The sequence below is a fragment of the Tetrahymena thermophila genome (genome assembly GCF_000189635.1).
Source record: "Tetrahymena thermophila SB210 genomic scaffold scf_8254470, whole genome shotgun sequence".
Lineage (NCBI taxonomy): Eukaryota > Ciliophora > Oligohymenophorea > Hymenostomatida > Tetrahymenidae > Tetrahymena > Tetrahymena thermophila.
Window position 1 is genome coordinate 268,186 of NW_002476246.1, and position 26,182 is coordinate 294,367.

Consider the following 26,182-nt stretch of genomic DNA (forward strand, 5'->3'; position numbering starts at 1 on the left):
TCTTTAATCTAAAATTAAAAATAAATAGTAATGTCTGATAATATATTTATCTATTAACGATTTTAAAAACGAATTATATCAGACATAAATTTTTTGTTGTGATAGCTAATTTTTAATTAACTTTTTATGACATATTGCACTAAATTAAATTTGTTATCTAAATACAAATATAAAGAAGTTTAGTGGTGAAAAAAAGTATTTAAAAAGTAGAAATCATTTTAAAATTGTAATAATTTACAAAATAATTAATCTAATTTTATAAATATATGGTACGGAAAAATTCTATGCTAATGAATATTTTATAATAATTCCTACTTATAGAAATAGTGTTGGATAAATTAAAAGGAAATCTATAAATTGATAATTAAAACCAATACAGCATTTTAATAAAATAAATACCTTGTTTTCTCAAATTCTAGTTTTTAGTTTAAATACATTGTAATCATATTATTTAATATTAAATTTTGTATCTTAATTGTATTTAAATATCTGAGTGTTAGTTAATATATGGGGATTTACAATATTTAAAGAAAATATTTTATAATTTTATAAATACAATTGTAAAGTAGTAAATTAAATTAATCTTTTTCACTTATAAAACATTTAATATTTTATATTTTGAAACATAATTAAATAAGAAATTTATATTATATATTAATTTATTTTTTTAATTTTTACAAATAGTGTGTCAAACTTTCTTCATCTTCATTTAAAATCTTTATTTTATAATATTATAATATCATAAATAATTTTTTACAATTTAAAGTATTCAACAATTTTTAAATTCTTGTTTAAAGCTCATTTTTTATGATAATTTACTTCTTTCTAATTTAAAAAAAATGATAAAAAAATTTCTACGAATTTCTTACCTTAATTAAATGATTGATAGGGTGCCTTAATTGAGAAGTTTACTACTCTATTTGCCTTCTAATCAGCTATTCTATCAATTTACTAAAGATATTTTAAAAACTCTTAACTGTAAAGGCTTGACTGTCATACTATTTGTTTCTTATTTTTAGATTTTTATAAAAATTTAATCCTTTTGATAATTTTAAAATTAAATTTACATTTTTCTTGCTCCAAATTTGATTAAAATGAGGGTTAGAAGGTTTATCCATTATCAGCTTTCCATTTATATTTATTTTAAAGCATTGTTTATTTGCTTTGATTTGCAGTCAATGTCAACTCGTCTAAGATTTTGAATTTAGAATCTAATTTAAACTCAGCATTTACAAAATCATGAATATTATAGAGTCTCAACGTATAATAATCTGGGAATTGTTTTAGGTAAACTCTTAAGTATGGATTTTTATTTGAAACAAATGGAGAATTTTCAAATAAATTGCTAAAATTTTGTGATAATTAAAATAAGTTCTAGCTTGTCTTAGAAATAAAAATTTAATGAGCTGAATCTAAGTTGTTTTAAATTAATCTTCCAGTGGATTCTTTCTCTTTTTCAAAAACTATATAATGTCTAACTTTCTATTAAAGTCCCTATTGTGCTTTTATATCATCAAATTCATTTAGACTCTCTGCTACACCTCTTCCATCATCTCTCAGAATTCTTTTTTAAAAAACAAAATATAAAAAATTTTCTCATTTAAAATTCATTTGAATTAATTAATTACCTTCTGTGTATCATAATTTCGATTTAACCTTGATTTAGGGAGGTACCACCTTATGATCTATCATTAACTACAAGTACCCTTTACTTAGTTTCTTAATCTTCCAATCCAATTATAGCACCAATTGGATAATAATTTCCACTTACAGGCTCTGTTTGCTGTTTTAAAAAAATATTGGAATATATATTGAATAAGTAAAGAGGGTTTTACTTTTAAATCCCATGTGTTTCTGAAGTTGACTTATCTTTATTATAATTCTAAACCATTAGAATCAGTAAAGAATTTTCCATCATTTTTATAATTTGTATTTATAAGCATCACAACTTCCTTTCCAACACCATCATTAACATCTATGGAGTGAATAAATGTTTCAACTTCGCAAGCTTATTTTTATTAATAAATAGAGGAGAATCTTAGTTAAGTGGTAGTCTTTGTTCCATCTAATGTAACTACAGTTACTACTTTTCCTTTATAAACAGTCTAATATTTTATTATTAAAAAATAAAACTTTTACTTGCAAAAAAAAAATTACTGCAGATTTTATTTCAGAATAAGGCATGCTAGACTGTTGATTTGGTCTGAAAATATATGCTCCTGAAGATTAGTAATTATCAGTGGAAGAGGTATAATAATTGTATTGAATTTAAAAGCTATTAGAAAATAATCTATAAGACCTAATGTAGTCATCTTTAATTTCTTGCCAAGTAGAAAGCCTGAAATTAAATGTCGCAGTATTTATGGATAAAACTTAAGTTTGAGATAAATTAATCTCTATTTCGTCAGAAGATTATTTTTTTATATAAGGTTTTACAATAGAATTACTCAAAGGGCTAACTACTATCTTATAATATTAGAATGAGTAACCTTCAAATTTATCTAAAAAGTACAAGTCGCAGTCTTTATCATCTTATGGATTTGAACAAATGACATCAGCTTTATATAAATAAAATCAAGTTATAATAATTCTTTTATAATTTATAAATTTCTTGATAAATTAAACTAAAAAATTTATTAAATACCAGTAATTTGTTAATTTTCAACATTTAAAACTGATAATGAGATTTATGGGACTTTTATTCTTGTAAGTTATTATCTAGTTGTTGAGGGATTATATATCATTAACAAGACTGGAGAGCCTTAACCTAGCTACTTTTAGGTTATATCGCATTAAGTAATAGTGGCATTCCAGTTGCATTAAACGTAGTTAATATCATTTTCATTTATTTATTTGTTGGTATATTCTTGTAATAAAGGATGTAATTAGTCTCTAATTAAAGAATATCCTTTATTTAAGCGTTATATATAATCATAGGCTACTTTTTACCTTTCTGTACCAGTAACCGCATCATGATGCATCATCATGGCAACTTACTAAAAAGTTATTAAAATAATAAGATTAAAATAATATTTAATTAGTGTAACATAGGAAAAGATTTATTTTATCAATTTATTTTAATTAAGAAAAAGGATATTTATTTTAAATATTTTTTAAAGGATTATACAATTATAAAAAACTGTAACCCAGCTTAAAAAGAAATTTTAATTAATTATATTAAAAAAGAAAGAAAGAGTAGAGAATGGTAAGCTTTTGTATTTTTGATAAATTTATATTTTTTGGATGAAGTTATTAATATTAATTAATTTTTATAGTTCCTATTCATTATTATATTTAGATTAGGTTACCTGTTCAAAATTTTGCAAAGCATAAAGGATATTTTGATAGTTAACTTTGAATTAGTTAGATATCTTTAATATTGATTCAGTTGAGAAAATATTTCTTATAGCCTGCAAGTATCTTCCGGAATCTTTAGTAAATCCTTTAATTGATGGACGGGAAGTAAAATATCCAGTCCAAAAAGCATTAGATTTATCAGCATAAGGAAAAAAGTCATATTTATTTACAGGGTAGGATTCATTTTATTTTTATAATTCTTTTAAATAGTTTGATGGAGTAGAATATAGTATTTTCATATTGTATTAGTCGCTACGAGAATTAATGTATTCAATGAGCATATCCATACTTTCATACCAAACATTTGCTCTGCTATAAGCAAAATCTTCACCCATGGTGTGGAAGAGATGTTTGCCTCTATAGTATTGATTCATAATTTTAAAATATTAAACAAATTCTTAAGCCTTTTAAGCAACATTGTATTAATTAACTACTTAGCCAGTTTCAAAATAAAAATCTATTGATTTAAAAAAATGAAATAATTTATAATTTATATAAAAAACACGTTTCTTCTAAGTATATTATCGAAATATGCTTCTTTACTTTTTAAAAGATAAAGTAGGGTTTCACAAATAAAAAGATATCAATTAAAATTTATGTATTGCATTTAAAGGAGTTTGTTTTTTCTCTACAATACTATAATAATTGTATGAATTAAATAATAATTTAGATACTTTGAGGAGGAGAGTAATGCTTGTAATTGACTGCTGAAAATATGTAATTTTCTTCCCCTGAATTTTGTTCGGGCGACCATATCATTTCGAATCCTTTATTTTAAGATCTTTAGGCATAATCTTAATAATCAATTCTAGCAAACCACTATGCATTCAAACCCATTTAGCTGTATAAAGCTGCATTTGCGTTTTGATGTCCAAAAGGATCTAATTACCAACCAACAGTAGGAATTATGTTAAACTTATCTTTGACCCACAAATGACCAACAGTCATATTTTCTATCAAATCCTCGAAGTATGCAGTAGCTTCATCATGCATAACCCATCCACCATTCAATATTTCTATTTATCCACTTTAAACTAAGCTTCTATAAGTATCCCTTTACTACTCTGATAAACTATCCCACCAAATATCTAGAAAACCTACTTCAACTTAATTGAATTTTCTGTTAGGACTTTTCTAAACTTCAGTATAAACAGAATTCAAAATGTCTTTCACAGCTTTTTTTCATAATTGATAAATAAATTCAATAAAGTTTCAAAATTTTCATTGATATAATTTGCTGATTTAAATATTATTGTTTTTTTAGAAATATAAATACCTCCTTAACCTTAAAATGGACTAGGGTTATTATACAATTCTTATATGTTAAAAATCCATCCATAATCATCATGAGAATGTGGAATCAAATGTACATAAACTGTATCTTATGATCCAAGAACTGCTGCAGTAAGAGCTATTAGTATAACAAATAACTAGTATCCTTTCATATCTTAAATCGAGATTTTGATCTAAATTATTACTTATTATCTAAAATATTAATTATCTTTTAAAGGTTTTCAAATGATTATTTAAATAATAAGAAACTTTTTGGTATGGTTAGTTGATTTCAAACTTATTTTTGATGAAATCTTAACACCAAATGTAGTTAATTATGTAAATACAAAAATATAAAAGAAGTGTATCCTTGAAGAATACAAATTGGAAAGGTAATAGATATATCTTGTTAAAAATAATCTTATTATTGTTATATTTTTCAAAATATTCTGCTTTTTTTATATATTGTATAGCCACTATTTATGTTAAGGTATAATTAGTTATATTTCCTATTTATATAAATAGTGATATGGAAAATAAATTTCAAAAAATTAAGGAAAAATGTTCTATAATCAGTATTACTATTTACTTATATTTTATCTATTACTTAGTTTATTTTATTTCGTTTCTTATTTAAAATTTCTTTTCTTATGCAATATTAAATAAAAAATGCTTAATAATTGTTACAAAGATATTTTATTAAGCATTTTTTATTTTTGCTAAGAAATTTTTTGATATTTGAAAAATAAACTTGTATTAAATTATTGTATTTATTAATTAAATTTATAAAATGAATTTTAAAAACAAACAAAAGACTAAAAAAATTTTATAAAATCTTTTATGAAAATAAAAGTAAAATTTGTTTACAATTAATCTTATTAAAGATATTTTAATATGTTAATAATAAAAAAACATCTGTAATAATGAATAGATTTAGAAACATATAGTACTACTATTATTAATTATTTATTAATATTAAGTCTAATTTTAGAATTATTAAGCAATAATTAACAACTATATTTATTAATGATAGGATTTTCAAAGTAATAGCTATTTAATTTACTATTCCATTTCTACGGGATTAACTTTTGGGCTGAAATATTAAACAACTTTACCTGTCTTTCCATCAACTAAAAATTTAGCAAAATTCCAAGGTATTTTAGTTGCAGCATTATTTTAGAATAATTCTGAATTTCTTCTTAAGTATTTGTAAACAGGATGAGTATTTTCTCCATTTACATCAATCTTAGAGAAAAGAGGGAATTCTACGTTGAATGTCTTTTGAGTATATGAAAGGATTTCAGACTCAGCCCAAGGTTCTTATGCTCCAAATTGGTTGCAGGGGAAACCTAAAATTTCTAAACCTTAAGATTTATATTGCTTGTATAATTAGACTAATTAGGTATAATGATCAGAAGTTAAACCACACTAGCAAGCAACATTAACAACGATGATAGCTTTTTTGTTATTGAAATTTTTTAAAGGAGTATTCTCACCATTGATGTTATTGGCTGAAAGATCATATAAGCTTGTGGCTTCGCTCTGAATTTGTTCTGAACCGTTCATTTTTGTTAATTTTTGTAATGAAGTGTAAAATAATTGGCTTATATTTTGTTGATTTATTAATTTTCATTCACTTTTTAATCGTAATTTGGCAATCATTTAAAACATTTATTTTTTCTGGAATATTTCCATAAATTACTGAAAATCCAAACATATACATTATTACGTAGAAGTTGAACATTATATTTGTACAAAATGACTAAGACTTAACAAAAATTAGTGAATGCTCATTAGAAAGATACTAAAATGAGTATTATTTGTTCTTAAGAAGTAATCGATATTCTAGAATAGCTGTTACAGACTATTGATGCAATTCCAATACTAAAATGACCTTTTAGCATCTCAAAAATTATATTTAAGAGAAATATATTAAATTTTTAATAATTTTAATCTATCTTAAAATACTTAAAGGCAGCAACTTACTTTTAAAATTCTTCACAAATTTTCAAAATATATACTTTAAAAATTGAAACAATTACTTTTAAAAAATCAAATAAGTACCATTCATTCATCCTTATATTAATAATTAGATAATATTTGCATTTAAAATTTAATCATAGAAAATGGCTACTAATATTAAATAAAATAAAAGATGAATCTTTGCAAATTATAAAAAAGTAAATTAATCAAATATTTTTTTTAAAGTCAATTTATCAAGAGTAAAATATTTTAATCAATAAATTGAAAATTTATAAACCTTTTTTATGTAGATTTATTTGAAAATTAATGATATATTCCATTAAAAAAGGCTTTAAAATAAATGTAAATCAATAAAATAGTCTAATAGGGGATAGGAGTGGGTGGTGGAAGGTTCATAGCAGAAACTCATTCATTTTTGAATAAATTTCCTTTAAAAAGAATGTAAATTTATTTTTTGTTATTGAATTTAATAAGGAATACAAATTTTTCTATCAAAAATGAATAGAAAATACTGTTAATGCTCATTAATTAAGGCATTCCCTAAGTATCTTTTTTGCCCAAAAAAAGTGCCCACACCATAATCGGAAAAAAAAATTTAAGAAAAAAATGCCTTAATTAACAAGCATTTACAGTATTTTGTTTATTAATAAAATTTAATGAATATTATTATTTTGATTATTTTTGAAAATAAAATTATCTTAATTTTTATTAGATAAATTATTTTTCTTTTTAAATTATCATTAAATGAAAAAGGAGAATTAAAATAATTTAAAATTAATATAAAGGTAAAATGAATTAGTTAGTTAGTTAATTAATAACTTGAAAAATAAGATAAAACAAAATTTTAAATAATTAGATAAAAAGGTAAAAAAGTAAGAATACTTAATTTAAGTGTATTCAGATAAAAAAGAGGATTAATAGGTATTATTAAATCTAAATATATCTAAAAAAAAATTATTTGAATTATTATTTAATTTATTTCATTTTTAACAAAATAAATCAATAAAATCCATCCATCCACCCACCTTAAATTTTTTAGTTAAGTACTATTTATAGTTTAAAATGATAATTTGTAAAAATTTAATGAATTAATTTATTCTATCAATTTATAATTGTTTATTTAAATAAAAGAGCAAATTTAGCTATTTTCTAATAATTTTATTCTTACATAATAGTAATATTAAAATATAAAAATACTAAATTTAATATTTAGTAATAGCACATAAAATAGATTTATGATTTAATTTATGCTTGTATTTTTATAATTTTAATTTAATTAATTAAACATAGAACATTTTTTAGTAAGAGTCTAGTTAAAGTCTATAAAATAAAAAAAATAAAAAAATATACAAGAATGAAAATAGTTTTATTTAAAATATTATTAAATATATTTATGAGTAAGTTAATCAATCATACAAATACTTTGGTGATTCAATTTTTAATTATTTATGTATGTGAAAAATCAGTCTCTAAACAATAAATTACTAAATTTAGTTTTTATATTACCAAATATGGATTGCTAGGCAGTCAGTCAGTTAACTAAATCAAACATTTAAATTTTACTTTTATCTTATAGAAAGATAGTATAGCTCAAAATAAAATTTTTTAGTTTGCTCTTTTATTTAATTTTTGTCATACTTAAAGTAGATTTTTTAGATTAAATTAGTATATATCATCTCATTTTGTGTGATTTTTTTTGGGTTTATTTATTAAGTTTCAAATAAAAATATATGTGGCTTTAGACAAATATTAATTTTATTTTTTATTATGCTAAATACAGATTTACTTCCTTACTAGTTATTATTTAAAAATTTAATTTGAATAATACTGTATTATATTTAATAGACCATTTTAAATTTCATATTACTTTATGAATGGCTTATGAAAAATATTGAAATCCATGCCTTCAATGAAGAACCAAGAGAAAGGGAAATTAGGGATTTCAATGGATATTTGTTTTGCAAGAAATAATACTAAGTTTAATTGATTTATCATTTTATTCTTTGAATAATCACTTATTTGTTACGCTTACTTTCAAGATATTAATATTATTTTTTAAATAAAAAAAATTGGCTCATTTATCAGAATAGTATTAAATAAAAATAGATAAGTAAATCATAATGCTTAAATACATTGACTAATTATAGAACTAATCTTATTATTTTAAATTTCGTGTTAAGAAATTTATAATTAATTATGATAATAAATTACAAAGATATAAAAATATACAAGATAAATAAATAAATAAACTTAATGAATTCGAAAGTGTTTTGCCTGATACTTGCTTTCGCTCTAATAAAAATAGCGTATACATACGACTGTAAAGTTTGTACTTTTAGTATGGATGGGACTGATAATAATGGTCCTTGTACTCCATGTGATGAAGGGACATGCACTCCATTTGCAGGAACTAAAGGTAACGATTAATCAGCTTGTATTTCAAGAAAATGTTAAGGGGGTAAAGTTAGCAGGTATGGCTATGATTTGGATGGAAAAGGGGAAGGATGTTACAATTGCTTCGAGGGTTTTTATACTTTAGACGGTATATCTTGTGATCTAATCCCTTGTGGCTATGGCTTTTATGGTGAATTAGGCTTTTAAAATAAATATAGTGATACCAAATATCCTTAATGTAAAAAGTGTCCAGATGGCTTTTCCACCTAAAAAGAAATTACAAAAGGACTTGATGATTCTGTTTGTAATGTAAAGGTAAAATTATGCCCTGCAGGTAAATGGAGTTGGACAGGTTATGATCGTGATGAAAATGGCACTGGATGTTTAGATTGTTTGGAGGGTACTTACTCTGAAGAAGGTTCAACTTCTTGCAATCTATGGTCCTGCGGTAAGGGTTATTATAGCGCAACAGGATATTATGATTCAAACTAAAAAAACAATTGCTAAAAATGCCCAACAAATAAATCTACCTTAGAAACAAATACAAAAGGAAATGATGATTCAGCTTGTGATTTACAATTAAGACCATGTCCTGAGGGTAAATGGAGTGAAACAGGATATGATCTTGATGGAAATGGCTTAGGATGTTAAGATTGTTGGGAAGGTACTTACTCTGAAGAAGGTTCCACATTTTGCTATCTAACACCCTGCGGTTATGGTTTTTATAGCGCAACAGGATATTATGATTCAAGAAAAGAATTTAATTGTGAAAAATGCCCAACAGGAAAATCTACCTTAAAAGAAAATACAAAAAGTAATGATGACACAGTATGTAATTCAGTAAAACTTTGTCCAGAAGGTAAATGGAGCGAAACAGGTTATGATCTTAATGAAGAGGGCTATGGATGCTAAGATTGTATCGAAGGTACTTACTCTGAAGAAGGTTCAACTTCTTGCGATCTAAAGCCCTGTGGTTATGGTTTTTATAGCGCAACAGGATATTATGATTAAAGAAAAGAATTTAATTGCTAACAATGCCCAACAGGGAAATCTACATTAAAATAAAATACAAAAGGAAATGAGGATTTAGTTTGTGACTTGTAATTGAATTTGTGTCCTAAAGGTAAATGGAGTAAAACAGGTTATGATTCTAATGGAAGAGGAGAAGGATGCAATACTTGTGAGATCGGTACATACTCTTTAGAAGGCTCTAAAACTTGTAATTTAAGACCTTGTGGTTAAGGTTTTTATAGCAAAACAGGCTATTACGATGCTGATACAGAAGATAAATGTCAGGCTTGTCCAGAAAATACTTCTACAGATGGAATTTAAACCTAAAGTTTAGATAAATCAGTTTGTAAATCATTTGAGATTAATCCTACTGAAGTTGGTGCTACTACTAATAACGCTACAAACTCTATTATCATTAAAATGACTCTAAGTTTTATTTTGCTTGTTGCTCTTTTCTGAAGGTGATAAAATGAAAAAATATAAATTTATTTTATTTTATTAAATAAAATATTTTTTTTTATATCTTGTTTTTTTATGATTTTTGTTAGAATCATTTATATTCTATTTGTTATCTAAAATTTAAAGATTTATTTACATTTCTGGTTTGATTATTTTAAAATATAGATGTTCCTGGTTTTAAAATATTTGTATAAAAAATGAATAAATGACAGTCTACATTTTTTTTTCTTTTTTAAATAAGAATTTATCTAAAATATATACCTTAGCTTTAAAACCGAGCAAGCAGAGTATTTTAATTTTTTATGCTAAAAATTATTTTCATCAGAAAAATTATTTAATTTCATCTAAAGTATAATCTAATACATATTCCTATTTTAAAAGTGTTAAAATGGACTATTAGATAGATTTTATAATTTTCAAAAGCACATTAGGTTGAACCATGGTTCTTTTATCAAAAGAGGTTTTCAAAAATTCCTTCAATTTTTCAAAACCTAGTGAAGATTTTCAAAATTTAATCTTTTCTTATATACATTATTGCTATCTAAATTTCTTTTAATCAAATATTAATTAGCGTCAACCATCCAAAATTAAAAAGCCAATTTACTATAGTTTCTAAATTTAGTATAATTATTATACCTCTGTCACTGATAAATACTAATCTTCAGGAGCATATATCTTCAGACCAAACCAACAATCTAGCATGCCTTATTCTAAAATAAAATCTGCTGTAAATTTATTTTGCAGATAAAAGTTTAATTTTTAAAAAATAAAAATATTAGACTGTTTATTAAGGAAAAGTGGTAACTGTAGTTTCATTCGACGGAACAAAGACTACCACTTAACTAAGATTCTCCTCTGTTTAATGATATAAATAAGTTTGTGAAGTTGAAACATTTATTCACTCTATAGATTTTAGAGATGGTCTTGGAAAAGAAATAGTGTTGCTTATAACTATAAATTATAAAAACGATGGAAAATTCATTACTGATTCTAATGGTTTAGAATTATAATAAAATTAAGTCAACTTCAGAAACACATGGGAATAAACGTAAAAGTACTTTTTATTTATAAAACTCCCTAGTCCAATTTTTTTTTACAGCAAACAGAGCCTGTAAGTGGAAACTATTATCCTATTGGTGCTATAATTGGATTAGAAGACTAACAAACTAAATAAAGGGTACTTGTAGTAAATGATAGATCATAAGGTGGTACCTCCCTAAATCAAGGTTAAATAGAAATTATGATACACAGAAGTTAATTAATTAATTCAAATGAATTTTAAATATGAGAAAATTTTTTATTTTTTTATTTTTAAAAAAGAATTCTTCAGGATGATGAAAGAGGTGTAGCAGAGAGTCTAAATGAATTTGATGGAATCAAACCAGAATAGGGACTTTAACAGAAAGTTAGATTTTATATTATTTTTAAGTAAGAGATGGAAAGCACAGGAATATTAATTTAAAACCATTTAGATTCTGCTCATCAATTTTTATTTCAAAGACAAACTAAAAAATATTTTAATTACCTCAAGACTTTAAAAATTTATTTGAAAATTCTCACTTAATTTCAAATAAAAACTCTTATTTAAGGGTTTACCTAAAATAATTCCCAGATTATTATACTTTGAGACTCTATAATATTCATGATATCGAAAATGCTCAGTTTAAATTAGATTCTTAATTTGAAATCTTAGATGAGTTGACATTGAGTGCAAATTAAAGCAAATAAACAATGCTTAAAAATAAATATAAATCTAAAGTTGATGATGGATAAATCTTCTAGCCCTCATATTAGTCAAATTTGTAGCAAGTAAATTGTAAATGTAATTTTTTTACATAAATTTAAAAAAAGAAAAAAATAATATGGCAATTAAGTGTTTGCAGTTAAAAGTTTTTAAAATATCATTAGTTAATTAAGAAATTTGTAGAAGAAGTTTTTTAATTTTATTATACTAGAAAGAAAAAATTAATCATAAAAATAGGTAGAAAAAATATATTAAACAATTTCATATGTTCAAAATTATATTATTTAAAGTTAATATAAAATTCGAAAATTAGATTTTAGATGAAGAAGGATAAACTTCGACATAATTTATTAAAAAAACTTTAAAATAAACTAACAAATTTTTGAAAATTACATATTTAAATTTTATTTCAACTACTAAATATTATGGAAGAAATTTCTAAAGAAATATATTGCCAGTTAAGTTAATATTAAAAAGAACTATCTAATTTAAAACTAACTAGAAGAATATTCTTTATGTTTTGGACAAATAACTTGATCTTATTTAAAGATGGATAGGGAGGGAACATAAAAATAATAAATATGGAATAACTCATCTAAAAAATAAATAAATTATCAAAAATACATATTATTTATCCACTCTTTCTTTCTTTCTTTCTTTTTCTTTCGAATAATTAATTAAAATTTCTATTTAATCTAAGTTACATTTTTTACAATTGGGGGATGCTATGCAAAAAATATATAAAAAAAAACCAATTTTTTAATTAAAAAATAGGAATAAAACAAACATTTCCTGAGTAATATAAATATAATTTTAATATTTTTATTGGAATTATTAACTAATAAGTTGCCTGGTGATGCAACATGATGTTTCTGCTACAGAAAACAAAAAAGTAGCTTATGATTACATATAATAATTAGAAAAAGGAAATTCTTTGTTTCAAAGATATAAAAGCAAATAAATTAATGAAAATAACATATTATCTATGTTTGATGTAACTAAAATACGACTATTACTAAATATAATGTTACCTAATAATGGATTAGTTAAGATTTTCTAGCCTTAAAAATGATATGTAACCTGTAATATCTAGATAGTAACTGACAAGGAATAATGTACCATCATAATAATCGTTAGTTTTAAATATTAAAATTTCGTAAATTATCAGTATTCAATTATTTTTTTTAGTTTAGTTAATCAAGAAATTTTAAAACTGTAAAAGAATTTTGTGAAATTTGAATTCCTTTTATAAAGATAATGTGATCTGTTCAAACCCATAAGATGATAAAGGATACAGCTTGCACTATGAAGATAAATTTGAAGGTTGATCATTCTTATAATTTGAGATAATAACTATTCCTTTTAAATATTCTATTGTAAAACGTTATGTAAAAAATAATTTTCAGATAAATAAAGATTGATTTATCTAAAAGTTAATCTTTATTAATAATACTATGGCATAAAATTTCACACTTTCTACTTAGCAGAAATAAAAATAGGTATATCAGGTCTTACATATTATTTTATAATAGTCTAGCATACCTTATTTTAACTTTTCAATTGATAATATAAAAATAAGGTTGTTTAAAAAAGAAATGGTATAGTTGTTGTTTAATTGGATGGAACAAAGACTGCCACTTAATAAAGATTCTCCTCTAGCTATTTATAAAAGTAAGTTAGAGAAGTTGAAACATTTATTCACTCCATAAATGCTAACGATGGTGTTGGAAAGGAGATTGTGATGCTTGTAAATACAATTCTTAAAAGAGATGGAAATTTTCTTACAGAATTCTAATAGATTAGAATTATAATAAAGATAAATCGACTTCAAAATAAATGGGATTTAAAAGTAAAAGACCTATTTATTTAAAAAATTTACATAATTCAACTATTATTTTAAACAGCAAACATAACATGTAAGTGGAAACTATTATCCAATTTGTTCTATAATTGGATCAGTATACTAAAAAGATAAATAAAGGGTACTTGCAGTAAATGATAGTTCATAAGGTATTAATATAAACTAAGATACACATAAGGAAATAAATCAAATGAATTTTAAATATTTGAAGATCTTTAATTTAATGAATTTAAAAAAAAATAAATCTGAGAGATGATGGAAGAGGTGTATCAGAGAGGCTTAAATAAATTTGATGATATCAAGCCATAATAGGGACTTTAATAGAAAGTTAGAAATTAGATAATTTTTGAAAATGAGAAAGAATCTACAGGAAGACAAATTTAAAACCACTTAGATTCAGCAAATTAAATTCTTGTTTTGATGATAAACTAAAACTTACTTTAATTACCTGAAAACTTTATCAATTTATTTGAAACTTTATCCTTGATTTCAAATTATTATCTTAATTTAATGATATACCTAAAATAATTCCCAGATTATTTTACTTTGAGGCTTAATAATATTTATGATTACGAAAACGTTCAGTTTATTAGATTCTAAATTAAAAATCTTAGACGTGTTGGGGTTGCCTGAAAATTAAAGTAAATAAAAAATGATTTAAAATAAATATAATGGAAAGCTGGTAATAAATAAATATTCTAGTCTTTATTTTAATCAAATATGTTGTATGAAAAATGTAAATTTAATTTTCTTTTGGAATTTACATTAAGTTTTAAAAAAACTTAAAAATAAACAAAACAATAAACATTACAATCAAACCTTTTCAGTTAAGGGCTTTTAAAATATCCTTAATTAATTTAATTGATTGATTGACCTATAGATTAATTGACTAACCAAGCAGTGAAATTCTCTGGTAAGGCACCCTGACAATCATTTAATTTAGGTAAGAAATTTGTAGAAAGTTTTTTATGATATTTTTTTAATTAGAAAAAAGAAATAATCATAAATAAAGAGGAAAAAATACGTATTAAATAATCTTTGTTGGTTAAAAATTATAAAAAGTTATTTATAAGATATTTTAAATTTATAGAATCAGGTTTTAGATCAAGAAAAAGAAACTTTGACATAATTAATAAAATTTTTTTAAAATTATACTAATAAATTCCATAAATTTCATATTTAAATTTTGTTTGATTAACAACTAAAAAAATTAAATTAAATATCTAAGAGGAGGAAAAACCTTTAAATTATTTTCAATAAATATAAAAATTTTATATATTTTTTTTTCTTTAAAGATGTAAAAGGTTTGAAAATAAAATTTAACACCCTCACCTAATTTGTGAAAACATTTTATTTGATAAATTTCAAAAATATAATTTTTATCGCTTAATTTATTTTTTAATTAGATAATGTAATCAATTTAAAAGAAATTAACTATTAAGAAATGAATAAGTGTAAACAAAAAAAAGATTAACTTTCAGATCTTTAATTTCTGTAAACAATTAAAATTAATAAAGATTTAGACTTTATTTAAATTTGTTTGTTTTTTTCTGTTATTTTTAATTTTAAAATATTCAAATTAACTTAATTTTAAACACATTTAATAAATTTACTGAATTTACTTATTTTGATATGAATTTATGCGCATATAATTTAGATTTATATAAAATTTATTCAGTATAAGTATCACTAAATTGCTTGTGGAAAATATTTAAAGGTAAAAATAGAAAACTAATAATTAGGTTCGTAATTAGCTGTAATGAATTTATATAAACTTTATTAAATTACAATTTTATAATTAAAAGAAACAAATTAAAATTATTAAGAAAAATAAATAATAATGCTAATTCTTTTTGTATTGATTCACTTAATTAAATGCTAAGTAGATAACATTACCTACGTTCATTTAATCCCTCATTCACATGATGACTACGGATGGCTATATACAATTGACGAATACTATAGCAATAGGATTATCCAATTTGGATAAGAATATGGAAGTAATTATTTATTTATTAATTTATATTATTTTTTTTGCTTCTATAAATATTATTTGGGTTTTACAGATGTCAGAGATATTCTTAATTCAGTCTACAGCGAAATCTAAAAAAATAATGAAAGAAAATATATACAAGTTGAAATTGGTTTCTTAGATATGTGGTGGAAAAATTAAAATGAAGAGGTGCGCAACAAATATAAAGAACTGGTTCAAAGTGGAAAAATCGAAATTATAAACGGCGGATGGACAATGCATGACGAGGCTACTACCTACTTTGAAGATATCATTGACCAAATGACTGTAGGGCATTAGTGGGTAAAAGAAAATCTTGGTGTTGTTCCTGAGATAGGATGGTAAATTGACCCGTTTGGGCATTAATAAACAAATGCTGCACTCTTCAGCTAGATGGGTTTCAATGCACAATGGTTTGCAAGAGTAGATTACTAAGATTTTGATTACAGAAAATAAAACAAAAGACTTGAGATGGTTTGGCATCCTAAAGAATATGACGAAGATGCTTACATCTTTTCAGCTATTAATTATTAACACTATTCTCCTCCAAGAAGTATTTAATTATTATAATTAATTATATTACCAAAATTGGCAATTATTTGATTTTATTAGCTTACTATATTTCTTAAAATTTAATATTAAACACTTTCAAATTTCAAGTTTAAAAATATTTCTTATCCTTTCTTGTATAAAGTGTTTTCATTAAAAGCCCTATTTTATTTTTATAGGCACAGATTACACTTGAATAATATTTAATTGGATCAAGGATACTAATTACAATTTTTTATTTTTAATCGCTAAAAAAGATTTCTTCTTTGAAAGAGGATAACAAGTAACCTAAAGTAATGTGCATTAAAAAGCTAGAGAATTCGTAAACTATTTCTAGCAAATGAGATAAAGCTTTTAAACTAATCATTTAATACACACTATGGGAGAAGATTTTACTTTTAGTCATTCTGAGGTTTGGTTTGATAGCATCGATCTCTTAATTGAGTACATTAATAAGAGAAGAGACGAATTTGGGATGGTCATCCAATACTCCACTCCATCGTAGTACTTGAAGGAAATTAATAAGCAATAGAAAAAATGGCCTGTTAACAATCACGATTTTTATCCTTATGCTGATACTTAAAATGCTTACTGGACAGGATATTTTACTTCTCGTCCTTCATTAAAAGGATTGACAAAAGATAGTGGAAGATACTTATAAGCGATTAGAAATATATTTTCATTTGAGCATATTTCTAGAAGAACTTAACATTTCGAAAGTTATTCAGACAAAATTTAATAATCTTTACAATATTTTGAAGAGGTAATTATTCTGAATTATTTATAAATTTTTGAGCAAATATCTTCAGTATGATTAATAATGAAAGAATTATTTTCTTAATTACTAAATGAGGGTTTAATTATTTTTTTGAAAAAACAATAAATAAACAGTAAATGGCCGCATTAATGCATCACGATGCAGTTTCTGGTACTGGAAAACAGCGTGTTGTAAATGATTACATTTATAGAATAAGTAATGGGTATTCTAAAATTAGAGATTATTTAAATCCTTTGCTCAGAGAATATACACTATAAGATATTAGTGAATCTGATGTTAGCTATCAGTAATGCAATTGGAATGCTACTGCATCGCAATGCAATATAACATTTTCTTAAATCAATGCTAAAAAACCTGTTCTAGTTAATATTTACAATCCATCTGTCACTAGAATTATTAATATCAGGATTAGAGTACCTGATGCAAATATCACTGTAATAAACTAAAAAAATTAATTATTGCAAGGTAATTTTTTCCATTCAAATATTGCTTCATTAAAATTAAAAATTTATCTATTCTTAAAAAAGCTGACTTAATTTGTTCTCACCCTCAAAACTAAAAGGACTGCGATTTGTATTTTAAAGATTAATTTGAAGGTTACTCATTCCAGTACTATAAAATTATTTTTTAAGATTCTAAGTATTAATAGAAAGTTCAACCTATGGACATTAAAAGCTTGTAAGAATAAGTAGTAATTGAGTTATCTAAACTTTCAACGCTAAAAGTTGATTTAATAAAACAATCATTTTTGTACTAAGTATGGGAGACAGAAAAGCAATCAAGCTTCGAAGTTTAAAAGCTTAAAGAATATACTTTTTCATTGCAATATAACTTTTATTATTCCTCTCAAAACTGGGGTTAATCTTCTGGTGCTTACATTTTTAGGCCTGATAACGATCAAACTTATACTTACTCTCAGATTAAAAATATAGTAAAGCTTTCTTTTTTATTATTATTCTTAACCAAAATCTCTTAAAATTAATCTGCTTAGAATAATTGTCTTAATTTTCTTAAAATGAGTTGTGTCGCTTAACTAAAAATAAAATTTTAGCGATTTATTATACTTATTTCCTATTTTTAGTTCATTGAATTACAATCAAAATTAATTTGAAAAAAATAATATTTATTAATTAATCAATTCAATATTTTTATTATAGACAATTTATAGGGGACAACTGGTAACTATAGTTTTATTATAAGGAGAACATACAACCACTTAATTGAGATTTTACTTTAATAACTTTGACAAAATTGTTGAAGTTGAAACCTTTATCCATCCAATTAATGTATCTGATGGTAAAGGCAAAGAGGTTGTAATGATTGTTAATACAAATTTGAAGAACAAAAAAACATTCTACACTGATTCTAATGGATTGAGCTTGTAAAAAAGAATATTGAATTTTAGACCTACATGGGATTTGCGAGTACTTTTTCTTTTTAACTTTAAATTATCTTATCTTATTTTTTATTTTTAGGTTCATCAAGAAGTCAGTGGAAATTATTATCCTATTGGATCTATGATTTAAATCTAAGATGAAGATACCAATTAATAAATTTCTGTAGTAAATGATAGGTCCTAGGGAGGAACATCACTAAAAGAAGGCTAATTAGAATTAATGATTCACAGAAGGTAAAATATTTGATTTTTTAATCGAATTAGTTAAACTTAATTTATAAATAGAACTCTTTAAGATGATAATAGAGGTGTTGGAGAATCTTTAAATGAAATAGATATAGAAAGTGGATAAAATGGCCTTTCTTAAAAGATTAGGCACTATATTGTATTTGAAAGCTAAAATGGATAGCTTTCAAGAAGAGTTTAAAATGAACTTGATGCCTCTCCTTTAATATTCTTTGCTGAATCTGATAAAGGATTATTTAACTTTAAAGTTGATAAAAATCTTAATAAAATCATTAAAAATAGCAACATTTACCTCAGAGTTTACTTAAAAATATATCAAGGTCACTACACTCTAAGGCTTTATAATGTTAATGATAACTAAGAGGCTAACTTTGAAATACCTTCAAATTTCCAAATTATGGAAGAACTTACTCTTACTGCTAACTAAAGTAAGTAAGATTGGTATTAAAAATAAATGAAGTGGTAAGGAGAAAATGGAAAAACATACTAGTAGAAATAGAATGACTTCAAAAAAGAAATTGGTATAATTTTTATTTATTCTTATTAAATAATTAAACATTTTTAATTTATAAAATAGAATAAAAAAACATTAAATTAAAACCTTTGTAGCTAAGAGTTTTTAAAGTTGATATCAAAAAACAAAGATGAAATACTATTTATCTTACTAATTATCTAATTTGATTTAAATAGAAAATTTAATAAATTTACTAATTAATATTTATAATTTTAACATATTTTGTATTCTATACTAGAGTAAAATGCCATTTTTATTTACAATAAGCGAAATTTAATTTTTTTATTTAATTAAGATAATTTACAAGCTTTTAGGGAAATATTTTAATTTTTAATTTTTCATTAAAAATTTTGAAATATTTGCTCTTTAAGAATATGTAAAAAAAATCAAAAAAATGATATGTTATAAGAATATACGGTATCTATTATTTGAAATTTTATATTTTGCTAATTTAAAGCTTTCTAAAAACTCAAAAATAAAGATGTATTAAGCTTATTTAGCTGTATTTATTATGTTATTAAGATAAATTACATTTTGCCTTTTGTAAATTAAATAGGAATTTCACTCTATTATAAAAAACTATAGGTAGATTGATCTTATTTAAAGATAGAGAACATAAAAATTAATAAATTTGAAAAAAATCATCTAAAAACACAAAAAATATCAAGAGTAAATATAATTTACCTAATCTATCTTTGTTTCGTTTTTTCTTTCTTTTTTTCGTATAACTAATCAAAATTTATATTTAATCTAGGCAACAGTTTTTGACAATTAGGAGATTTTAAACAAATAATATATAAAAAAGCCAGTTTTTTAATTAAAGAAATTTGAATAAAACAAACAATTTCTGTGTCATAAAATTTTATTTTAATTTGTTTATTCTATTTATTAATTAATAAGTTACCATGTTAATGCAACATGAAGCAGTTTCTACTACAGATAGGGTTAAACTAGCTGAAGATTACATATAACGATTAGAAAAAGGATACATATGTTTCAAATATATGCTATAAAATAAATAAACGTTAATTACTTTATCTATGTTTGATGCAACTGAAATACCACTATTACTTAATTGAGTTAATTTAGGCTAAAAATAGATTAGAGAAGACATGCCAGTCTTGAAAATGATATATAACCTGTCAATAGCTTGATAGTAATTGACAAGGAAAAAATTTCGATTATATTCATAATTTGTTTTAAATGTTAAAATTTCGTAAATTATCAAAATTTAGTTAATAAGTTTGATTTCCTTTATAAAGCTAATGTCATCAGCGCAAACCCATAAGAAGATAAAGATACAACTTGATGTACTTTGAAGATACATTTAAAGGTTTCTTATTCTAAATATTTGAGATAATAGTTATTCCTTTGAAATATTCAATTCTAAAACCTTATGTAAAAAATAATTTTCTAATAAATAAAGATTTATTTATCTTACAGTCTATGTTTGTTAATAAATGTATGGCATATAATTTCATACTTTCTAATTATAAATATGAAAAATAGGTGTATCAGGTATTACATATTATTTTATAACATTTTAGCACTCATTATTTTAATGTTTAAATTGATAATATTAAAATAAGACTATTTATTAAAGAAATATCGAGTTGTAGTTTGATTGGATGGAACAAAGAGTGCCACTAAATTAAAATTCTCCTCTAGTTATTAAATACAACTGAAAAAAATTAAATTTTACAGTTATTAGTAACGTGGAAAAACCTTTAAATTATTTTCAATAAATATAAAAATTATATTTAACAATAATTTTCAAATTTTTTCTGTATTTTTTCTAAAATTACTTAAAATACCAACCCAATTTCAAAGCTGATTATAAAATATACATCTTTTAATAATTTAAATTAAAATACACTTTAATCCCAATAAATAATTTATTTTAATATTTATTTGATTAAATTTATTATTACCATATTTTTGTAAAAAAAGGTAAACATTTAGAGTAGCCACCTGAAATAATAATTAACTAATTCAAAAATTCCTCTCGCACTATGATCTCTTTAAAAAAAATTATTAATTAAGAAATAAAAAACTGTAAACAAAAAAAGGATTAATTTTGAGATTTTTAACGCCAACTAAAATTAAAATTAATAACGATTTAGAGTTTATTTAAATTTTGGTTGTTTTTTTTCTGTTATTTAAATTCAAACAAACTTAATTTTAAACACATTTAGTAGAGTTTCTGAGTTTACATTTTTTGATATGAATTTATACACATATAATTTATATTTATATAAAAATTTTTTCAGTTTAATTATCACTAGATTACTTGTGTAAAATATTTAAAGGTAAAAATAGAAACCTAATAAATAGGCTTGTAATTAGCTGTTATAAATTTAATTAAAGTTTCCTTACTTATAAAATATTTATTTGAAAATTAAAAGAAATAAATTGAAATTATTAAAAAAAATAAATAATGCTAATTCTTTTTGTATTGATTCACTTAATTAAATGCTAAACAGATAACATTATCTATGTTCATTTAATCCCTCATTCACATGACGACTATGGATGGTTATACACAATTGACGAATACTATAGTAATAGGATAATTCAATTTGGATAAGAATATGGAAGTAATTATTTATTAATTTATATTATTTTTTTTGTTTCAATAAATATTATTTGGGTTTTACAGATGTCAGAGATATTCTTAATTCAGTCTACAGCGAAATCTAAAAAAATAATGAAAGAAAATATATACAAGTTGAAATTGGTTTCTTAAATATGTGGTGGAAAAATTAAAATGAAGAGGTACGCAACAAATATAAAGAAATGGTCCAAAGTGGAAAAATCGAAATTATAAATGGCGGATGGACAATGCATGACGAGGCTACTACCTACTTTGAAGATATCATTGACCAAATGACTGTAGGGCATTAGTGGGTAAAAGAAAATCTTGGTGTTGTTCCTGAGATAGGATGGTAAATTGACCCGTTTGGGCATTAATAAACAAATGCTGCACTCTTTAGCTAGATGGGATTCAATGCACAATGGTTTGCAAGAGTAGATTACTAAGATTTTGATTACAGAAAATAAAACAAAAGACTTGAGATGGTTTGGCATCCTAAAGAATATGAAGAAGATGCTTACATCTTTTCAGCTATTAATTATTAACACTATTCTCCTCCAAGAAGTATTTAATTGTTATTATTAATAATATTACCAAAATTGACCATTATTTGATTTGGTTAACTTACAATATATTTTTCTTAAAAATTAATTAATATTATTTACTTTCAAACTTCAAGTTTAAAAATATTTCTTATCCTGTCTTTTGTAAAGTGTTTTCATTAAAAGCCCTACTTTATTTTTTAGGCACATATTATACTTGAATAATATTTAATTGGATCAAGGATACTAATTACAATTTTTTATTTTTAATCGCTAAAAAAGATTTCTTCTTTGAAAGAGATTAACAAGTAACCTAAAGTAATGTGCATTAAAAAGCTATAGAATTCGTAAACTACTTCTAGCAAATGAGATAAAGCTTTTAAACTAATCATTTAATACACACTATGGGAGAAGATTTTACTTTTAGTCATTCTGAGGTGTGGTTCGATAGCATCGATCTCTTAATTGAGTACATTAATAAGAGAAGTGACGAATTTGGGATGGTCATCCAATACTCCACACCATCTTAATACTTGAAGGAAATTAACAAGCAATAGAAAAAATGGCCTGTTAACAATCACGATTTTTATCCTTATGCTGATACTTAAAGTGCTTACTGGACAGGATATTTTACTTCTCGTCCTTCATTAAAAGGATTGACAAAAGAAAGTGGAAGATACTTATAAGCGATTAGAAATATATTTTCTTTTGAGCATATTTCCAGAAGAACTTAACATTTCGAAAGTTATTCAGACAAAATTTAATAATCTTTACAATATTTTGAAGAGGTAATTAATTATTCTAAATTATTTACAAATTTTTAGCAAATATGATCAGTATTAATAATGAAAGAATTATTTTCTTAATTACTAAATCAGGGTTTAATTATTTTTTTGAAAAAAATAAATAAAAATAGTAAATGGCTGCATTAATGCATCACGATGCAGTATCTGGTACTGAAAAGCAGCATGTTGTGAATGATTACATATATAGAATATGCGATGGGTATTCTAAAATTAGAGATTATTTAAATCCTTTGCTTAGAGAATATACACTGTAAGATATTAGTGAATCTGATGTTAACTATCAGTAATGTAACTGGAATGTTACAGCATCGTAATGTAATATAACATTTTCATAAATAAATGCTAAAAAACCTGTTCTAGTTAATATTTATAATCCATCGGTTACTAGAGTTATTAATATCAGGATAAAAGTACCTGATGCAAATATCACTGTAATAAACTAAAAAAATGAATTTTTGCAAGGTAATTTTTTTCCACTAAAATTTTACTTTATTAATATTAAAAATGTATCTTTTCTTAAAAAAGCTGACTTAATTTGTTCTCACCCTAAAAACTAAAAGAATTGCGATTTGTATTTTAAAGATAAATTTGAAGGTTACTCATTCTAGTACTATAAAATTATCTTTTAAGATTCTAAGTATTAATAGAAAATTCAACCTATGGACATTAAAAGCTCGTAAGAATAAGTAGTAATTGAGTTATCTAAACTATCAACGCTAAAAGTTGATTTGAAAAAACCATCATTTTTGTACTAGGTATGGGAAGCAGAAGAGCAATCAGGCTTAGAAGCTTAAAAGCTTAAAGAATATTCTTTTTCATTGCAATATAACTTTTATTATTCCTCATAAAATTCAGGTTAATCTTCTGGTGCTTACATTTTTAGGCCTGATAACGATCAAACTCATACTTACTCTGAGATTAAAAATATAGTAAAGCCTTCTTTTTTATTATTATTCTTAACCAAAATCTCTTAAAATTAATCTACTTAGAATAATTATTTAATTTTCTTAAAATGACTTCTATTGCTTAACTAAAATTATATTAAGATTATTTTTATTTAAGTTATGATACTAACTTCCTATTTTTAGTTCATAGAATTACAATCAAAATTAATTATGAAAAAAATATTATTTATTAATTAATTAATTCAATATTTTTATTATAGACAATTTACAGAGGACAACTGGTAACAATAGTTGTATTATAAGGAGAACATACAACCACTTAATTGAGATTTTACTTTAATAATTTTGACAAAATTGTTGAAGTTGAAACCTTTATCGATCCAATTAATATATCTGATGGTAAAGGCAAAGAGATTGTAATGATTGTTAATACAAATTTGAAGAACAAAAAAACATTCTACACTGATTCTAATGGTTTAAGCTTGTAAAAAAGAATATTGAATTTTAGACCTACATGGGATTTGAAAGTATTTATTTTTCTTTTTAATTTTAAATTATCTTATCTATTTTTTTATTTTTAGGTTCATGAATAAGTCAGTGGAAATTATTATCCTATTGGATCTATGATTTAAATCTAAGATGAAGATAAAAAGGAATAAATTTCTGTAGTGAATGATAGATCTTAGGGAGGTACATCACTAAAAGAAGGCTAATTAGAATTAATGATTCACAGAAGGTAAAATTTCTAATTTTTGATCGAATTAGTTAAAATCAATTTTTAAAAAGAATTCTTCGAGATGATAATAGAGGCGTTGGAGAATCTTTAAATGAAACAGATAATGAAAGTAAATAAATTGGTCTTTTTTAAAAGATCAGGCACTATATTGTATTTGAAAGCTAAAATGGATAGCTTTCTAGAAGAGTTTAAAATGAACTTGATGCCTCTCCTTTAATATTCTTTGCTGAATCTGATAAAGGATTCTTTAACTTTAAAGTTAATAAAAATGTTAATAACATCTTTAAAAATAGCAACATTTACCTCAGAGTTTACTTAAAAATATACCAAGACCACTATACTCTAAGGCTTTATAACGTTAATGATAACTAAGAGGCTAACTTTGAAATACCTTCAAATTTCTAAATTATGGAAGAACTTACTCTTACTGCTAACTAAAGTAAGTAAGATTGGTATTAAAAATAAATGAAATGGGAAGATGAAAATGGAAAAATATACTAGCAGAAATAGATAGACCTCAAAAAAGAAATAGGTATGATTTTTATTTATTCTGATTAAATAATTAAATATTTTTAATTTTATAAAATAGAATAAAAAAATATTAAATTAAAACCTTTACAACTAAGAGTCTTTTAAGTTAATATCTAAAAGCAAAGATGAAAATACTATTTATCTTATCGACAATTAAATTTTATTTTAAGAAAAAATTTAATAAATTTACTCATCATTAATATTTATTAAAGTAAAACTTTTTAATTATCATTAATTTAATTTGCAATAAATAAACATTAATTAATACAATTTTGAAACAGCAAATTTTAAAATAAGTTTAGGAAGTCATACAAATGATTAATTATTCACTCATTAAAAAAAATAATTTAAATATGCAAATGATTATTATTTATTTTAATAAAAATCTTAAACAATTAAAGACACAAAAAGTCAATTTAAACTAAATTTTCAAGATAAATAAAAATATTTGAAATAAAAAAAATAAAATAATAAAGTAAATATCAAAAAGATAG

General features: G+C 23.2%; 7 protein-coding genes across 7 annotated transcripts; 5 read left to right on the forward strand and 2 right to left on the reverse strand. All coding sequences in view use genetic code 6, as the record gives it.

Moving 5' to 3' along the window:
- Nucleotides 1–943: 943 nt before the first annotated feature.
- TTHERM_00630020 (glycoside hydrolase family 38 amine-terminal domain protein) lies at nucleotides 944–4,802 on the reverse strand (the record flags this gene model as incomplete). The annotated part of the gene is made up of 9 exons (XM_001022735.2): nucleotides 944–1,008; nucleotides 1,068–1,564; nucleotides 1,629–1,783; nucleotides 1,836–2,105; nucleotides 2,158–2,558; nucleotides 2,645–2,996; nucleotides 3,309–3,814; nucleotides 4,032–4,532; nucleotides 4,634–4,802. 9 exons carry the CDS (start codon nucleotides 4,800–4,802, stop codon nucleotides 944–946), a joined length of 2,916 nt encoding a protein of 971 aa, XP_001022735.2.
- Nucleotides 4,803–5,667: 865 nt separating this feature from the next.
- TTHERM_00630010 (phospholipid hydroperoxide glutathione peroxidase) lies at nucleotides 5,668–6,195 on the reverse strand (the record flags this gene model as incomplete). The annotated part of the gene is made up of 1 exon (XM_001022734.1): nucleotides 5,668–6,195. The coding sequence occupies one exon, from the start codon at nucleotides 6,193–6,195 to the stop codon at nucleotides 5,668–5,670; it is 528 nt and encodes a 175-aa protein (XP_001022734.1).
- Nucleotides 6,196–8,550: 2,355 nt separating this feature from the next.
- TTHERM_00629990 (hypothetical protein) lies at nucleotides 8,551–10,482 on the forward strand. Its single transcript, XM_001022732.3, has 2 exons — nucleotides 8,551–9,670; nucleotides 9,932–10,482. Exons 1-2 carry the CDS (start codon nucleotides 8,809–8,811, stop codon nucleotides 10,474–10,476), a joined length of 1,407 nt encoding a protein of 468 aa, XP_001022732.3. The 5' UTR covers nucleotides 8,551–8,808; the 3' UTR covers nucleotides 10,477–10,482.
- A 3,192-nt stretch (nucleotides 10,483–13,674) lies between these two features.
- TTHERM_000629969 (glycosyl hydrolase family 38 protein) lies at nucleotides 13,675–14,714 on the forward strand (the record flags this gene model as incomplete). Its single annotated transcript, XM_012799402.1, has 4 exons — nucleotides 13,675–13,719; nucleotides 13,800–14,069; nucleotides 14,125–14,230; nucleotides 14,332–14,714. 4 exons carry the CDS (start codon nucleotides 13,675–13,677, stop codon nucleotides 14,712–14,714), a joined length of 804 nt encoding a protein of 267 aa, XP_012654856.1.
- Nucleotides 14,715–15,864: 1,150 nt separating this feature from the next.
- On the forward strand, nucleotides 15,865–19,709 carry TTHERM_00629970 (glycoside hydrolase family 38 amine-terminal domain protein; the record flags this gene model as incomplete). The annotated part of the gene is made up of 9 exons (XM_001022730.2): nucleotides 15,865–16,081; nucleotides 16,148–16,645; nucleotides 16,899–17,404; nucleotides 17,533–17,884; nucleotides 17,947–18,350; nucleotides 18,577–18,843; nucleotides 18,895–19,049; nucleotides 19,101–19,582; nucleotides 19,639–19,709. Exons 1-9 carry the CDS (start codon nucleotides 15,922–15,924, stop codon nucleotides 19,707–19,709), a joined length of 2,895 nt encoding a protein of 964 aa, XP_001022730.2. The 5' UTR covers nucleotides 15,865–15,921.
- A 777-nt stretch (nucleotides 19,710–20,486) lies between these two features.
- On the forward strand, nucleotides 20,487–20,884 carry TTHERM_000629959 (hypothetical protein; the record flags this gene model as incomplete). The annotated part of the gene is made up of 3 exons (XM_012799403.1): nucleotides 20,487–20,599; nucleotides 20,665–20,731; nucleotides 20,819–20,884. 3 exons carry the CDS (start codon nucleotides 20,487–20,489, stop codon nucleotides 20,882–20,884), a joined length of 246 nt encoding a protein of 81 aa, XP_012654857.1.
- A 1,128-nt stretch (nucleotides 20,885–22,012) lies between these two features.
- Nucleotides 22,013–25,859, forward strand: TTHERM_00629960 (glycoside hydrolase family 38 amine-terminal domain protein; the record flags this gene model as incomplete). Its single annotated transcript, XM_001022729.2, has 10 exons — nucleotides 22,013–22,172; nucleotides 22,235–22,732; nucleotides 22,993–23,498; nucleotides 23,627–23,978; nucleotides 24,042–24,445; nucleotides 24,682–24,948; nucleotides 25,003–25,157; nucleotides 25,208–25,266; nucleotides 25,451–25,689; nucleotides 25,747–25,859. 9 exons carry the CDS (start codon nucleotides 22,013–22,015, stop codon nucleotides 25,624–25,626), a joined length of 2,577 nt encoding a protein of 858 aa, XP_001022729.2. The 3' UTR covers nucleotides 25,627–25,689; nucleotides 25,747–25,859.
- Nucleotides 25,860–26,182: the final 323 nt, after the last annotated feature.